The 17,599-nt window shown below is 43.2% G+C and overlaps 2 protein-coding genes across 4 annotated transcripts in view; one reads left to right on the forward strand and one right to left on the reverse strand.

The window, feature by feature from the left end:
* LOC118400238 (dnaJ homolog subfamily C member 11) overlaps window positions 1-17,599 on the forward strand; it is a 288,373-nt gene that overhangs the window by 11,730 nt on the left and 259,044 nt on the right. The window contains exons 14-16 of one of the 3 annotated variants that reach the window (XR_008074242.1): window positions 49-191; window positions 288-417; window positions 583-2,493. Coding sequence is in view for 1 of the 3 variants with exons in the window: in XM_052473462.1 (XP_052329422.1) it covers window positions 49-191; window positions 288-417; window positions 583-608 (299 nt within the window). In the remaining 2 variants the exon portion in view is untranslated. Of the gene's footprint in view, window positions 1-48; window positions 192-287; window positions 418-582; window positions 4,001-17,599 lie in introns of those variants that run through there. The other 2 variants (XR_008074243.1, XM_052473462.1) reach the window with 2 other exon arrangements.
* On the reverse strand, window positions 4,173-16,043 carry phf13 (PHD finger protein 13). Its single transcript, XM_035796900.2, is given in 6 exon segments — window positions 4,173-11,960; window positions 12,111-12,549; window positions 12,652-12,762; window positions 12,765-12,848; window positions 14,243-14,347; window positions 15,369-16,043. Coding segments are annotated over 6 exon segments (1,020 nt in total). The 5' UTR covers window positions 15,417-16,043; the 3' UTR covers window positions 4,173-11,727.

A 17,599-nucleotide genomic window follows, 5' to 3' on the forward strand; every position in this document is an offset into this window, starting at 1 on the left:
ATAATTCTGACTCAGCTGTGTGTGTGTGTGTCCCTCCTCTTGTTCCAGGTCTGATCATCCTGAATGCGTGGTATGGAAAGTTTGTGACAGACAACAGCACGCGCCAAGAGAGAGCTCAGGTTATAGATGTTACTGTCCCTCTGCAGTGTCTGGTCAAGGACTCCAAACTCATACTCACAGAGGCATCAAAGGTAAGGATGTGTGTGTGGGTGGAGGGTGGAATTTTTATATGACCTGTGTGTGTAACCAGCGCCCCCCCCCCCCCGTCTCTCCTTATATATATAAAGGCGGGGTTGCCAGGTTTCTATGACCCGTGTGTAGGAGAGGATAAGAGTCTGAAGCTGCTGTATCAGTTCAGGGGGGTGATGCACCAAGTCCTCTCAGCAGACACTGAGGCTCTACGGATACCCAAGCAGTGTAAGTATACAACCACAACACAACCACTGTATAACCACTATTCTACTCTAACCACAACCATATCATAACCTGTTTACAACCAAAAATGCTCAACTCCATTACATTGAAATTGCAGATTAATTACAAAAGTACTACACTAAGCTAAATATTCCCTGTATTTCTCAGCTCACAGAATCGATGCTGAGGCGTAGGAACCCTCTGTTATGGGAGCAACAAGGGGCAAGTGGAGACAGACAGATACAGGCAGGCGGGACGGACGGACGGACGGACGGACGGACGGACGGACGGACGGACGGACGGACGGACGGACGGACGGACGGACAGACAGACAGACAGACAGACAGACAGACAGACAGACAGAAGGACTGACAAGCAGAGGTCGAGAGTCAAACAAAGGGAATAGAAATTCTCTCTCTTTACCCATCACATTTATGAATTCAGACATGAGTTCCTCTTCTCTCTCCGCTCTCAAAACCCACTAGATTCCTCTCTTTTAGCCATTGTAGTTTCCACTGTGTGTGTGTGTCTGTATGTGTGCGTGTGTGCGTGCGTGTAAAATGTACTGAAATCTCCCTCTCTCCTCATCTCCCCAGAAAGGTGCAATATGACTCACGGTGTACATATCAGTGAAGTCTGCTACAGTTAATATTGTATAACTAATGTACCACTGTACTATACTAGTTGTACTCATGTTTTACACTACTAACTCATGCGTTACGGTTAGAACAGAACTATGCATGAAAACGTGTTCATCAGTACCACTATACTGACACCCAGCACTACACTTGAAGGCAAAAAAAATATTGTTTTGTTAATAATTGACGTATTATTATTATTATTCCTTGGAAGCGATGTGTCTGCTGCTGTTGTTGTGTGGGGCAGGGTCTAATTATCTGAGTGACAGTCATTCTAATAACACATAAGGGCACACCCATAAGGGTTGAAAAGAATTCAGAGAATATTAACACTGGTCTATTTTTAAGGCACCCCCAGTAGCCAATGTGTGATTGGAGCCCTGGTAGGCTGGGTTGAGTTGATATGACTGAGATGGATGCTGGGGAAGCACTGCCTGAGCAACAGTGAAGAGTAGAGAGAACGTCCAATGATGTCATTCATTCGGAAAGTATTCGCTATTTTCCACATTTTGTTACTTTACAGCCTTATTCTAAAATGTATTAAATAAATAAAGATCCTCAGCAATTTACACACAATACCCCATAATGACTAAGTGAAAACAGGTTTTTAGAAATGTTTGCAAATGTATTAATAATAAAAAAATAGAAGTACCTTATTTACAAAAGTATTCAGACCCTTGTCTATGAGACTCAACTGAGCTCAGGTGAATCCTGTTTCCATTGATCATCCTTGAGATGTTTCTACAACTTGATTGGAGTCCACCTATGGTAAATTCAATTGATTGGACATGATTTTGAAAGGCACACAGCTGTCTATATAAGGTCCCACAGTTGACAGTGCATGTCAGAGCAAAAATCTAGCCATGAGGTTGAAGGAATTGTCCGTAGAGCTCACAACAGGATTGTGTCGAGGCACAGATCTGGGGAAGGGTACCAAACCATTTCTGCAGCAATGAAGGTCCCCAAGACCACAGTGGCCTTCATCATTCTTAAATGTAAGAAGTTTGGAACCACCAAAACTCTCCCTGGAGCTGGCTGCTGAACAATCGGGTGTGAAGAGCCGAGGTCAGGGAGGTGACCAACAATCAGGCCTTAATGGTAGAGTGGCCAGACGGAAGCCGTTCCTCAGTAAAAGGCACATAACAGCCCGCTTGGAGTTTGCTAAAAGGCACTTAAAGACTCTCAGATCATAAGAAACAAGATTGTCTGGCCTGATGAAACCAAGATTGAACTATTTGGCCTGAATGCCAAGCATCATGTTTTGAGGAAACCTGGCACCATCCCTACAGTGAAGCATAGTGGTGACAGCATGAGGATGTTTTTCAGTGTCAGGGACTGGGAGACTAGTAAGGATTGAGGCAAAGACAAACGGAGCAAAGCATAGAGATATCTTTCATGAAAACCTGCTCCAGATCGCTCAGGACCTCAGACTGGGGCGAAGGTTCAACTTCCAACAGGACAACGACCCTAAGCACACAGCCAAGACAACGCAGGAATGGCTTCGGAGGAGTGGCTCCGATCGAACATCTCTGGAGAGACCTGAAAATAGCTGTGCAGCAACGCTCCCCATCCAACCTGACAGCTCTTGAGATCTGCAGAGATGAATGGGAGAAACTCTCCAAATACAGGTGTGCCAAGCTTGTACCATCATACCCAAGACTGTAATCGCTGCCAAAGCTTAGTAAAGGGTCTAAATACTTATGTAAATTCTTAGAAATGTGCTAAAATTTCTAAAAACCTGTTTTTGCTTTGTCATTATGGGTTATTGTGTGTAGATTGATGAGGGGAAACATTAATCCATTTTAGAATGAGGCTGTAACGTAACCAAATGTGGAATAAGTCAAGTGGTCTGAATACTTTCCGAATGCACTGTATACATTATGGTGTATATACATGATTTATATAACATTTATGAGAAAGCCTCTGTGAGAGTTAGTTTGCTACTAAAGCATCTGTATGTACATCTGTCATTGTCAATGGAAACATGCAAGTGGGATGCAGTGGGACTATTGTACTTTTATGTATACATTTATTTGTTAAGACCTGGTCATATATCATCAAAATTATGGTGATGAAGAGTATTGTAATTATTTGTCAGTCCTTTATGTGCCATACCTTTAGTTCCCATGGTAATATTGTTTGTCCCTGTTGTCTTGTTTATATGTTGTTTTTAATACTATAGATAGACCAAACAGACACTGTTCTACTTAACATTGACTAATTATTGACTGACAGTGTTGGTCCTTTCTGTGAAGGCAATATACTATATAGGCTATTGATGAGTGACATAGTTGAACTCAAATCAGTAAATGTACTGTATGCATTTTTTGTCAATGTATAGGCAAAGGTTAAAAAGTTCTTTTCAGTGGTAGAAACTGGAGTTCTGTCAACACAGTTCTGTCCCATTTCCACTGTATGCTGTCCCCTATCCTACAGTGCTGAAACCCCATGTACAGGTCTGTGTAGTCAGCACACAGGATCTATTCTATGCCATGTATTTCAGCAGAAAGTGACCTACCCTCTCAGGTGTTTTGCCCTAGAGCGGAGTCAGGTTATCGGATTGTTAGTAACTGTACTCATGTCTCTTCTTACCAGTTAAGATTTTGTGAATGAGGTTGACTGACTCAAACATTCTTTACAGAATGAGGCAAGAACAAACATTCACCCCATTTGAGACGCTAAACACTTTGCTGCCTCCATTAAGGATGTTTGCTCATCATGTCCCCTTCCCGTGCCATTAGTCTCCATATTAGTCGGCCCTGCCATTAGTCACCCACTCATCACTGTTCTTTCAGCCACTCTGGCTCCACCCTGAGGTCAACAGAGAGACTACTCTCCACTGTTACATTCCTGCCCTGGCCCAAACTGTCTAAAATGTGTGTGTGTGGAGCTAGTGGACTATGTAGTAATGTAAAGATATTACAATAAATAAAAAGATGAGCCACTGACTCGCGTATTTGTTTAAAGACAAAAACTACATTAGTGATGTCAGAGCTTGGTCCCAGAACTGTTCATGCTTTTGTCTACTCCATTATTGTCAAGCCAAACACAGCAGAAACTGACTCGCAACCAGGATAGTGGTCAAGTACAGGAACAATGAGGAGACCTAGAAAGGTAGGGTTAAAATCTTCATTAAATCTTTATTTACAATAGAGTTTCACAGAAACAGTTTGCACCAGACACCACATTCTCAGTAAGGGGGTTTCACAAAGCAGGATCAATGAGTTAGAATGCTAACTTTGCTAAATATTTTGAAACAATTTTTTATTAAAAGAAAGAAATTGTTCTAGTATGACTGACTTATCAGTAACCCATATTCATCTTAACTGTATTTAGTAATAACTAACCAACCCATTGCTCTTGCTTTCTAGAAAGCCCAGCCCAGACAAGCATTCAATAGATGTCTAACAGTCAGTCAGACAGTGACATCGATCTATGGCTTACAGTGCCTTCAGAAAGTATTCACACCATGACTTTTGTTACACTTTGGATTTAAAATAGATTACATTTAGATATGTTGTAACTGGTACACCCCCATAATGTTAAAGTGGAATAGTTTAAAAAATGTTACCAATTCATTAAAAATGAAAAGCTGAAATGTCTTGAGTCATTAAGTAGTCAACCCCTTGTTATGTCAAGCCTAAAAAAGTTAGAGTAAACATTTGTTTAACAAGTCACAATAAGTTGCATGGACTCACTCAATAATAGTGTTTAACCATTTTTGAATGACAACCTCATCTCTGTGCCCCACACATACAGATAATTGTAAGGTCCCTCAGAGTGAATTTCAAAACACATTTAACCAAAACGACCAGGGATATTTTAAAATGCCTTACAAAAGGGCACCTATCGGTAGATGGCAAAAAGAAGAAAAAACAGACATTGAATATCCCTTTGATCACGGGGAAGTTATTAAATGACACTTTGGATGGCGTATCAATACACCCAGTCACGAGAAACAGAGGTGTCCTTCCCAACTTAGTTGAGGAAGGAAACCGCTCAGGAATTTGACCGTGAGCCCAATGGTAACTCTAAAACAGTTATGGGATTTAATAGCTGTGATAAGAGAACTGAGGATGGATCAACAACATTGTTGATCGTTACTCCACAATACTAACCTAATTGACATAGTGAAAAGAAAGAAAATTAAAATGTGGCAAAGCAATTACATTTTTGTCCTGAATACAAAGTGTTATGTTTGGGGAAAATCCAATACATTACAGAGTACCACTCTGCATATGTTAAAGCATAGTGGTGGCTGCATCATGTAATGGGTATGCTTGTAATCATTAAGGACTGGGAAGTTTTTCAGCAAAGAAAATGAAAACAAAATAGAGCAAAGCATAGGCAAACTCCTTGAGGAAAACCTGGTTGTCTGCTTTCCACCAGACACTGGTAAATTAATTCACCTTTCAGCGGGACAATAGCCTAAAACAAGGTCCAAGCTACACTAAAGTTCCTTTACCAACAGTGAATGTTGAGTGGCCGAGATACAATTTTAACTTAAATCTACTTGAATACCTATGGCAAGACCTGAACATGGTTGTCTAGCAGTGCTCAACTACCAATTTTACAGATCTTGAAGAATTTTGAAAATAATATGGGCAAATGTTGCACAATCCAGGTGGAGAAAGCTCTTAGACTTACCTAGAAATACTCTCAGCTGGAATCACTGCCAAATATGCTTCTAGAAAGTATTGACTCAGGAGTATGAATACTTATGTAAATGAAATATTTCATTTTCAGTAACTTAGCAAAGATGTCTAAAAACATGTTTTCACTTTGTCATTATGGGGTATTGTTGGAGAACGTCAAGGGGTATGAATACATTCTGAAGGTACTTTATATGAGGTCGACAAGAAACAACAATATGTACACATCAGCAAGCTTAGACTTGACAACTGGTGAAACCATGAATATTTGAAAAAGCTTAAATTCCAAACACGGTCAAAATGCAAACAGCTTGAAGGAGGACACTTCTCCAGAAACTCCAAAATACATTATCAAACCCCAGCGAGCCTGGTAGTGATCATTATCAAACCCCAGCGAGCCTGGTAGTGATCATTATCAAACCCCAGCGAGCCTGGTAGTGATCAGGTGAGAGATTAAATACTGATTTGTGCAAATGAGTACACCAGGAGACGTGTAGTGTCAGGAGTTGTCCTGACCATGAAAAATTCTGGGTCCTCGTTATAGCCTTTAAACTTGTTTTGTGGTCGGTCGGGTCACATGGTTAGAAAAAGCTCAGAATGCCAAAACACCCCATATATAGAGCCCTAAGACACATGCGCAATGGTTTTGATAATGCATTGATTGATGGCTGAATAAATCCTACATTGGCCCCATTGCTCTCTAACCTCTTGGACTAACCTGAGGGGACTGAGAACCAAGGGGCAGAGACAATGGCTGTCCAGAAACAACCTCTGACCCCTGCTCCCAAGGGCACTTTACATGAAATGCCTGGGGATATGGGCTTGTTTCTGGACCGGAACAATGACATCTCTTTACATGGCTACGTGTGCGCTTTCGCTCACCACACGTTAATGCATTTTCTTAATGCACCCAGGGCTCTCTTCAAAGCCACATCAATGTGTACCCATTAACCACTGGGGTCTGTTCAGGACCATTAAACTGTTCCCGACATGGTGGTGTTTGTGAGTGGAGCTTAATTCAATGAGTGATTGTTTCCAACAGTTACCTGGCTCTATTGTGGAAAAATAATCTGAACTCTTCATAAAATGTCAAACTGAAATGGCTTCTGGAAACACAGCCAGGAACTTTAAACAGGGAAATCATTTCCACAAATAGTTGTTCTTCAATGTTCTAACTGAAGAGATAAAAGCTTTGAGGAGGACGGCGGCAGGTACAGACCCTGGTCAAGGAGAAAGAACTAACTGATCTAATAATCTATTCGATGTTTCGTCACAATGTTGTTTTGAACATTCGTTTCAGACTGATGCCCGACTGAGCACCCTCTACTAGACGCATCGTCAATGAGTGCTGATGATTTCATTAAAAGTGCAATACAGTGGCTCGGAAATACAATTACATTCAAATGGAGGCAAATAATTAGTAGAAACCCCCCTTTGCCATCAATCGGACGTGGCCAGATTGACTTTCGATGCAGTACAACGTTAGCTAGCTAGTTAAATTGAGGGGAGGTCACCGAGCTAACGTTAGAATTGCTAGCTATTTTTGACTAAGTTTGCTAGCTAATGACATGACAATATTTCCTACTACTTTAGAAATATCAACTTTTTTCCCCAGGCGATAGTGTAATTTAGGCAAAATAGTTCACCTATTGCAGAATGATTGGGTTTATCACCGCTATGACGCCGCCAGCAGAGGGCGGCTTTAGAACGTTCATAACAATGGCATGACAACAGAGTGACTGAGGTGCAACCTATGAACAGAAAAAGGGACCAGAAACTGCATCATATATACACGGTGTACAAAACATTAGGCACATATTCCTAATATTGAGTTGCACCCTCCCCCCCCTTTTGCCCTATGAACAGCCTCAATTCTGCGGCTCCCGAGTGGCAGTGGCGCAGCGGTCTAAGGCACTGCATTTCAGTGCTAGAGGTGTCACTACAGACCCTGGTTCAATTCCAGGCTGTATCACAACTGGCCATGATTGGGAGTCCCATAGGTCGGCGCACAATTGGACCAGTGTCGTCTGGGTTTGGCCGGGGTAGGCATTAATTGTAAATAAGAATGTGTTCTTAACCGACTTGCCTAGTTAAATAAAATACATACATACAACAAAAAAAAAATTATCCGGGCCGTGGACTCAAGGTGTCGAAAGCATTCCACAGGGATGCTGGCCCATATTGATGGTTCCCACAGTTGTGTCAAGTTGGCATTGCCGTTCTTGAGACACTCAAACTGGTGCAACAGGCACTTACTACCATACCCAGTTCAAAGGCACTTAAATATTTTGTCTGCCCATTCACCCTCTGAACGGCACACATACACAATCCAGGTCTCAAGGCTTAAGATTAATCTTTAACCTGTCTCCTCTTCATCAACAGTTTGAAGTGGTTTTAACAGGCGACGTCTATAAGGGATCATAGCTTTCAACTGGATTTTCCCTAGTCAGTCTGTCATGGAAAGAGTGGTTTTGTACACTCAGTGTATGTGTGTGTTTGTACAGTCGTGGCCAAAAGTTGAGAATGACACAAATATGAATTTTCACAAAATCTGCTGCCTCAGTTTGTATGATGGCAATTTGCATATACTCCAGAATGTTATGAAGAGTGAACAGATGAATTGCAATGTCCCTCTTTGCCATGCAAATTAACTGAATCCCTAAAAAACATTTCCACTGCATTTCAGCCCTGACACAAAAGGACCAGCTGACATGTCAGTGATTCTCTCGTTACCACAGGTGTGAGTGTTGACAAGGACAAGGCTGGAGATCACTCCGTCATGCTGATTGAGTTCAAATAACAGAAAGAGGGTGGTGCTTGGAATCATTGTTCTTCCTCTGTCAACAATGGTTACCTGCAAGGAAACAAGTGCCATCATCATTGCTTTGCGCAAAAAAAGGCTTCACAGGCAAGGATATTGCTGCCAGTAAGATTGCACCTAAATCAACCATTTATCAGATCATCAAGGACTTCAAGGAGAGCAGTTAAATTGTTGTGAAGGCTTCAGGGCACCCAACAAAGTCCAGCAAGTGCCAGGACCGTCTCCTGAAGTTGATTCAGCTGCGGGATAGGGGCACCACCAGTACAGAGCTTGCTCAGGAATGGCAGTAGGCAGGTGTGAGTGCATCTGCACACACAGCGAGGCGAAGACTATGGAGGATGCCTGGTGTCAAGAAGGGCAGCAAAGATGCCACTTCTCTCCAGGAAAAACATCAGGGACAGACTGATATTCTGCAACAGGTACAGGGATTGGACTGCTGAGGACTGGGGTAAAGTAATTTCCTCTGATGAATCCCCTTTCCGATTGTTTGGGGCATCCGCAAAAAAAGCTTGTCCGGAGAAGACAAGGTCAGCGCTACCATCAGTCCTGTGTCATGCCAACAGTAAAGCATCCTGAAACCATTCATGTGTGGGTTTGCTTCTCAGCCAAGGGAGTGGGCTCACTCACAATTTTGCCTAAGAACACAGCCATGAATAAAGCATGGTACCAACACATCCTCCGAGAGCAACTTCTCCCAACCATCCAGGAACAGTTTGGTGACGCACAATGCCTTTCCAGCATGATGGAGCACCTTGCCATAAGGCAAGAGTGATAACTAAGTGGCTCTGGGAACAAAACATCGATATTTTGAGTCCATGGCCAGGAAACTCCCCAGACCGTAATCCCATTGAGAACTTGTGGTCAATCCTCAAGAGGCGGGTGGACAAACAAAAACCTACAAATTCTGACAAACTACAAACATTGATTATGCAAGAATGGGCTGCCATCAGTCAGGATGTGGCCCAGAAGTTAATTGACAGCATGCCAGGGCAGATTAAAGGTCTTCAAAAAGAAGGGTCAACACTGCAAATATTGACTCTTTGCATCAACTTTGTGTAATTGTCAACAAAAGCCTTTGACACTTATGAAATTATTGTAATTATACTTCAGTATTCCATAGTAACATCTGACAGAAATATCTAAAGACACTGAAGTAGCAAACTTTGTGGAAATTAAATATTTGTGTCATTCTCAAACCTTTTGGCCACGACTGTAGGTTGTCTATGGCCAGCACTCACTTGATGGAGAAGTGTTGATATGAAACGCATCAAGTGATGCCTCTTTTACATGTTTGTCATATGGGATAATTCCTTGGTTGTCTAGAGCACCATTTCAAGCTCTGTCTATTGAAAGAAAGAGTTGAACGCGTTCCATTTATCTGTACTGAAGAAAAATATAAATGCAACATGTGAAGTGGTGGTCCTGTTTCATGAGCTGAAATAAAAGATCCCAAAAATGTTCCATACGCACAAAAAGCGTGTTTCTCTCAAATTTGGTCCACAAATGTATTTACATCCCAGTTAATGAGCATTTCTCCTTTTCCAAGATAATACATCCACCTGACAGATGTGGCATATCAAGAAGCTGATTAAAAAGTATAATCATTACACAGGTGAACCTTGTGCTAGGGACAATAAAAGGCCACTAAAATGTGTCATTTTGTCACAACAGTTTTGAGGGAGCGTGCGATTGGCAAGCTGACTGCAGGAATGTCCACCAGAGCAGTTTCCAGATATTTGAATGTGAATTTCTCTGCCATAAGCCGCCTCCAACGTAATTTCAGAGAATTTGGCAGTACATCCAACAGGCCTTACAAACGGAGACCACATGTATGGTGTCGTGTGGGCGAGCGGTTTGCTGATGTCAAGGTTGTAAAGAGTGCCCCATGGTGGCGGTGGGGTTATGATATGGGCAGGCACAAGATGCGGACAACAAACAATTGCATTTTATCGATGGTAATTTGAATGCACAGAGATACCGTGACAAGGCCCATTGTCGTGCCATTCATCACCTCATGTTTCAGCATGATAATGCACGGCCCCATGATCTGTACACAATTCCTGGAAGCTGAAAATGCCCCACTTCTTCCATGGCCTGCACATGGAAGAATGGGGCGGCAAGGTAGCCCCATTCTGCCCCTGGGGCTACCTGTCGTTCTGCCCCTGAACAGGCAGTTAACCCACTGTTCCTAGGCCGTCATTGAAAATAAGAATTTGTTCTTAACTGACTTGCCTAGTTAAATAAAGATACAAAAAAACAATAAATCAAAAATAAAACTCAACATTGAATAGGAGTGGGAGAACATTCCACAGCCTGATCAACTATATGCGAAGGAGATGTGTTGCGCTGCATGAGGCAACTGGTTTTCTGATCCACGACCCTACCTTTTTTTTTGTTAAGGTATCTGTGACCAACAGATTCCTATCTATATTCCCAGTCATGTGAAATCCATAGATTAGGGCCAAATTTATTTATTTCAATTGACAAATTTCCTTATATGAATTAACTCAGTATGTTGCATTTATATTTTTGTTCAGTATAGAACTGGACATCATCATCTACAGACCCACTGCTTGAGGCTTTAGACAAAGGCTTCCCTCAGACAGACAAACGTACCAACCACCTAGTTGAGAGGGTGGTTGGGGGAGAAGGGGTTGGCAAGTCAACACACCCCTTTAACGCATGAAATTAGTGCAAAAAGCCAACGTCCCAAAATGCACTGTTGGGTGGCAGCTCTATAGGCCATTCTCTCCGACAGTTTAAGAGTGAAGACAGGTTTCCACTGTTCATGCGAGATGCGTTGCTAGTCTCTATCCAGTCGGAGCTAACCGGTCAGCCAGACTAGACTACGGAGTCCAACCCTACTGGTCAACTATTGTACTACTACAGACAGACATTCAGTGATTGACTTACGCACAGAGTCCGGAAGGAAGCAGAGAGACTCCGTCAAATGTATAATAAATCTTAAATAGCACTCGGATCGGTTTAGTTTGGGGGTGTTGAAGACCCCGAGGGATGGCTAGTAGGCTTAGTCGACACAATAGGGGTGAGGAAAAGGGCCTGGGGCATGGGGTAGGACTGGGGTCAGGGACAAAAGGAAAGGGCTGGCCTGGGGCATGCGTTACAGGACCGGGTTGGGGTTAGAACCGTATGGGGCACGGTCTAAATGCAAGTGAGAGGGGTGAAGGGGTTTGCAATGGGGTCAGTCAAGAAGGTGTCTGCGGGGGCCAATGCGTGAGCGGTATGAGCGGCGGGTGTCTGCCAGGCCCAGTGTGCCTCTGCAGCTCTGACACATATAAGTCTCAGGCACGTGGGACTTCCTGATCTTAGCACAGGACAGGTGGATCCACGTGTTACACTGGTTACACTCAATCATGGCCCGGCCTGCAAACGGCTTCATACAGAAACACGTCACCAGGTCCCACGAGTCATCATCTGAGAGAAAGAAAGGGGGGAAGAAACAGAGTTCCATCACTAAAACATTTACATGGGATTAACTGTCAGACTGCTACTTTAAATAGGCAATGTCATCACAACAATAAGTTCCGTAACTTTTTTTGCAGCATTTACATAACGTTCTCTCACCGGAGTCCACCATGATGTCCTCATCCTCTCCGGAGCCATCCTCATCTCGGAACACCACCTGTTTCCCCTGTCGGATCACCGTCCTGTTCCCAGTAAAACTCTCCACCTTCACCATGCCCTCCACCAGCCCCTGTCCAGCCCAGCACTCCCACTCCTCATTGTGCTCCTGCTTACAGGGGGAGGAGTTATTGAAGTGAGAGGGGCTGGGCAGGGGGTGAGGGGACGAAGGGTGGAGGGGGATGAAGAAGTCATCCTCAGGCTCGTCTTTGATTGGTCGTCCTCCCAGGGGCAGGGGGAACATTGGCTCTGGGCTCATTGCGTCGGCCTGATGTGCAGAGCTCGGCTCGCCGGCCTGGCTCTCCCGGTCCTTTCTCCTCTTCTTCAGTTTGTTGGCTTTCCTCTGGTCATCTGGGTGCAGTGAGGACGCTAAATGGCCATGCTGGAAAACAGGAATTAATTTAGGGTTAGGGAGTATGAGAAAGGGTTAAGGTTAGAATTAGTGGTTGAAATTGTGTGAGTGGATCAAAAGCACTCCATTTACATTTTTCATAACATGGCTGGATAGTGAGGCCCCAGGGTGGATTCGCGTGGGATGGGGTCGTTTCCTGTTCTTGTCCTGCAGGGGTATGGGGGGCCGCGGGGGGCAAGTGGGGGTTGAGGGACAGGGGTCCAGCCATCACTGTCTGCTGTACTGCCTGTACTGTTGGGGGGGCTGGAGCTACTACGCAGAGGAGAGTCCTGGAGAGGGAAAAAGAGACATGGTGATAAAAGCCTGTATGTGTTTACGCAAAAGTCAACTCTTAGAGAGGAGAATGGAGGTGGGCGTGAAGCTGTTGATACAATCCATTGACATTGGCCACAAACCACACACTGATCCAATACAAATCTGAGACCATTTTGAACCAAAACAGGCATCAACAGTAACTTCACAACACTTCCACAATAATATGGAACTGCATATTTTATACATGGCCTCAGTGACACCACGGCATATGGTAATAAGGGTGAAAAAAAAAAAATCACCCTGTCTTACTCCGAGGGGCTCGGTCAGACAGACAAAGCACAGAGTATTAGCACAGGTCTATGGATGAGGTACAGTACGGTCCTGGTTGAACTTGTTTAGGGTGCTGGCGTTGGGTCGAGCTGCTCCTCTTGCCTGAGCTGAGGGGGTCAGGGGGCCCTGGTTCCATTCCAGCCCCTTCCCCATCAGGGATCCTAATCTCAGGGCTAGCTAGACAGCAATAGAAGCTCAATTCAGCTTGTTGGAAAACTAGGTGGTGCCATCACTAGATTTGTTAATTCTATCCAGTCCTTCCAAAACTATGAACACTACAGAGGCACGGGTAAATGGTCTAGGGGCCAAAGAAGCACAGGGCCAGGGATGAGTATGGAGAGACTTGTTGGCCCTCTTACCCTGGGAGAGGGGGCAGGGCTGTGTTAGGTGCATGTCCCTTCAGGAGACACAGCAGCAGATTGGCTAGCGAGGGACAAGGGGCGGGGCCCAGCAAGGAAGCTGCCAGAAGCCACGCCTCCTCCAGTTCTGTGGATCAAATAGAGGGTCAACACACCACACCGGGGAGGGAGGGGATAACTTCGATACAGTCAACATGTCCAGGGTTGCATTCAGGAGGATGCAATGCTCTGAACGTTTCAGATAGAAATGTAATGCTTTATAGAGCTGCCATAACATGACAGACACAGCATAACCTATTTCTATTTGAGAGTTCCACAACGTTGTAGCTTACTGAAGGAAAACAAAATGGCACTTTCATTGTGACTAAGTGAATGTGATGTTGACTGTATCTATATTCACAACACTAGTTAGGGGCGGCGGGTTAATACACACAGGGGGAATGGAGGGCAGTGGGACACCAACACACACACAACAGTTGTGGAGAAAAAAGCAAAAGCTCACAGTGGCCGCTCCATGATCCACAAACTACACACACATCCAAGTCCTACCGCAGGTGTCTGGCCATTAACCTCAACACAATGCATTACACACACACCTCGAAATATAACCAGTCACAGTTCTGCCTAACTATTCAGAGCAAAGAACCTAGACTGTCAACTTCAAGGGACTGTTGATTAAAAAGGCATACACCAACTATGATTGGGTTTCCTTTACTCACCTCCTGGGGATATGGGATATAGCCTGCATATGCCAACACAAATGTGCAGAACTTGTTGAAGTCCTCCACCGTCCGCCTCCTGTATGTTGGACTGTGCCCCTGGCCCTGTAACACATGAATAACATCAGCATGAGGTCAAAGCTAGCTAAGACATTCTGAATTAAAGAAACATGTTGTGATGATTGCCCTCTTAGCAGGGGTTCACTTGTAAAATACATTGATAAAATGTTGCCTATGAACGTACTAAAAAGGGAATATAAAAATTACATTGCTAGCACGCTGACGACTGAAATGACACACGACACTCGGTTTAAACCAGTGCCATTTGACAGAAGCTTGATAGGAATTTTGCTAACGTGAAGCTAACTAGCTACAGTAACGTTATTGCTAACGTAGCTCGCTAAATAAGTTAATCGACAAAAATACCAACATGGAGGACTACGTTTGGACGCTAACGTTGACGTTTTGATTTAGTTGAAAACACGAGAAGGACAGTTACTAATTAGCTCATGTTACCTACCTAGTAAAATACCTTATAACTGCGGTGCCAAGATGGCGATTGTTGCTGAGCTAGTTAACTAAGCGTTGGCGTGGACAGAGTAGCTAGCCCGCTAACATTGGCAAACCTTGCCTAGCTAACTAACACTGCTTTTAAGTAACGTTAGCTAGATATGCAACCTCGTATTTTCAGCATAACAACAGATCTGGCATTACGTTAAAGACGAGTGAAAAATGCATGCACATGTCAAGTTATATTACTAACGTTAACAGGTTGCGAATGTGATTATATTCAAACATAAAAACAAGATGAACCGTAAAACAATAGCTAGCTGGTTAACGTTATACTGTAATCGTGACAGTGGTTGTTTAATCAAGCCAAGGAAAGGTAGCTAGCTGACTGCCTAACGGTATGATCATAAGCACTGCCTGTTTTCAGCAGTCAGTCGTATATACCATTAGTTAGTTAGCTAGCTATAAACAGTTTGATAACTAGCTAGTTAACTATGGTTACCTAGCGAGCTAATATTTGCTAGCTACAGTAGGAAGTTAAATATATACAAGTTAGTGAGCGCTAGCATTGTGATAACTGGCTAGCTAATAAAATACTTAACGTTAGCTAGGTTACCTCTGATTCATATGCATGATGGTGTGACGATGAAGTTACGTTGTCCATCTCTAAAAAGTGATACTTTTGGTATAATGTAGCTAAGTTACCTAATAATATAATTAGCTAGCAATAAACGAAGTGCACAACTAATGCTGGTGTCATCGACGTTCAAAACATTGCACTGTTGTTAGCTAGCTAACTGTTAGCTTACAATATTCTAGTAACAAACACTGTCTGCCGATAATGTTTCGCCTATACCCCGGGATATACTTAGTAATGCATTATAGTTATAAGTCAAATGTTGCCGTATCTCTTGAACAAAACGGGTTCGCCAGCTACACTGTCAGTGTCCCGGTTGCCTTCAACTGCGTGCCTCTTACTCAAACTCAGACTTATCAAACAGGAAAGGACTGGTCGAGAGAACCACCTCGAAAAAAAGAGAGCGCTGAAGTGAGGTTTAAAGGGATATTTTACTAAAAAAACACATTTGAATAGCTATTCTATTGTGTTAATAAATCCACTGTGGATATGGTCCACAAAATCTAGTTTGGATTGGAGAGAGATGGTACAGGGAACCATCAATACAAATATGTACGGTAGGTCTACAAGTGATCAACATTAGCAGCAGCACAAAAGTATAGCAAGACAATTTGCCTAATAAGTTAAGTGCTCTGTGCATTATTAGATCATCTCGTCAACAACATATCAACAATGTGCTGAAAAAATATATAAAAAAAACATCGCCTACATCATCATCACCAACAACATATTATCATCATCATTTACATTTTTGTCATTTAGCAGATTATTTTATCGAGAGCGACATAGAGGAGCACTAAAGGTTAAGCGCCTAGATCAAGGGCACATCAACAGGGCGGTTCAGAAAGCAGGTTTAGTGAAAACTCAGAGTTAGTTAACTCAGAGTTGAAGGAAACTGAGTTTTCGGTTTCACAAAGCCAGTTCAGTAACCATGAAAACATACTCCGTGAAGAAAACCGAAAACCTGCTCGCGGGCAGGTTTTTCTTCAATTAACCCTGGCTGAGTTTCTCCTCCTCTTTAGCTGAAGCCTGCAGACTGCAGGAGATGTCTGACATGGCGTGTCCTTTTCTTGAAGAGCCAGTTGATATTGCACAAAAACTGGATGTTTTATCATTCCCTGATGATGTTTGAGCGTTTCTGTTTTTCTGCACAATCGATCATTCATCTGAACAATGTTCTCATATCGTTCATATGACACATCCTGGACATGCTCTCAGTTCGGAACAAATTATTTGTGTTGCACTTCGTTTTTTTTGCCAAAAGGAGTTTTCTATATAACATCATTGACGCTGGGCATATTTCCAAGGCAACTGTCTGTCGGGCTGTCAGAAATGTGACTCTTACACTGAAACGTTTACTGTACACTTTTGTGGTGTCTCCTAGTCACAGACCCAGCAAAGAAGAATTCCACATAATTGCAGGTATCAGTCTAAGCAATAATGTATTTATTTAGTATGAAGTTTGAGATTAGAAGCGAAGCACTAATCAGTTCATTTGATATATTTTAGAGTTTCCAGGTGTGATTGGCTGCATAGATGGCACTCATATTCCTATCACAGCTCCTTCAGTAACTGAAGGAGATTATGTGAACAGGAAGTATTTCCACAGCATTAATGTGCAGGTAGGCCTAAACAGTAGCCTTTAGCATTCCAAATGAAATAACTGCACTAGATGTGTTGTGAAGTAATTACTGTTCTGTATAATCCCCAACCCGGGCTCGTTCCAGGGACCTTCTGCACACATCAACAACTGCCTCCCACGAAGCATCGTTACCCATCGTCTCAGAGCGAGTGACGTCACCTATTGAAACGCTATTGGCGCGCACTACCTCTAACCATTTCACATCGGTTACATCTGCATGGGGAAGATCATATATGATGCAGCCCACATCATCAGCAACGTGGAAGCAAAGTGGCCTGGGTCTGAGCATGACTCATGAGTTTTTCGTGTGTGTACACTGAGCGCTAGCTTTGCCCGTGGTAAAGTTTATATATATTTATAGCTCTATCCTATTATAAACAATATTTTGTTTCCTCCTATTGCAACTGAAAATGTAAACTGTATCCTCACATTATCATAGGAGCATTCAATAGTTCCCTGCTCGGTGATAGAGGGTACCCCTGCCAGCCCTATTTGCTGACCCCTTACCCTGATTCTGAGCCCGGCCCGCAGGACACGAGCCAGGGTAGAGATGACCATTGGGATACTC

This window comes from Oncorhynchus keta, chromosome 21 (genome assembly GCF_023373465.1).
Source record: "Oncorhynchus keta strain PuntledgeMale-10-30-2019 chromosome 21, Oket_V2, whole genome shotgun sequence".
Classification (NCBI taxonomy): domain Eukaryota; kingdom Metazoa; phylum Chordata; class Actinopteri; order Salmoniformes; family Salmonidae; genus Oncorhynchus; species Oncorhynchus keta.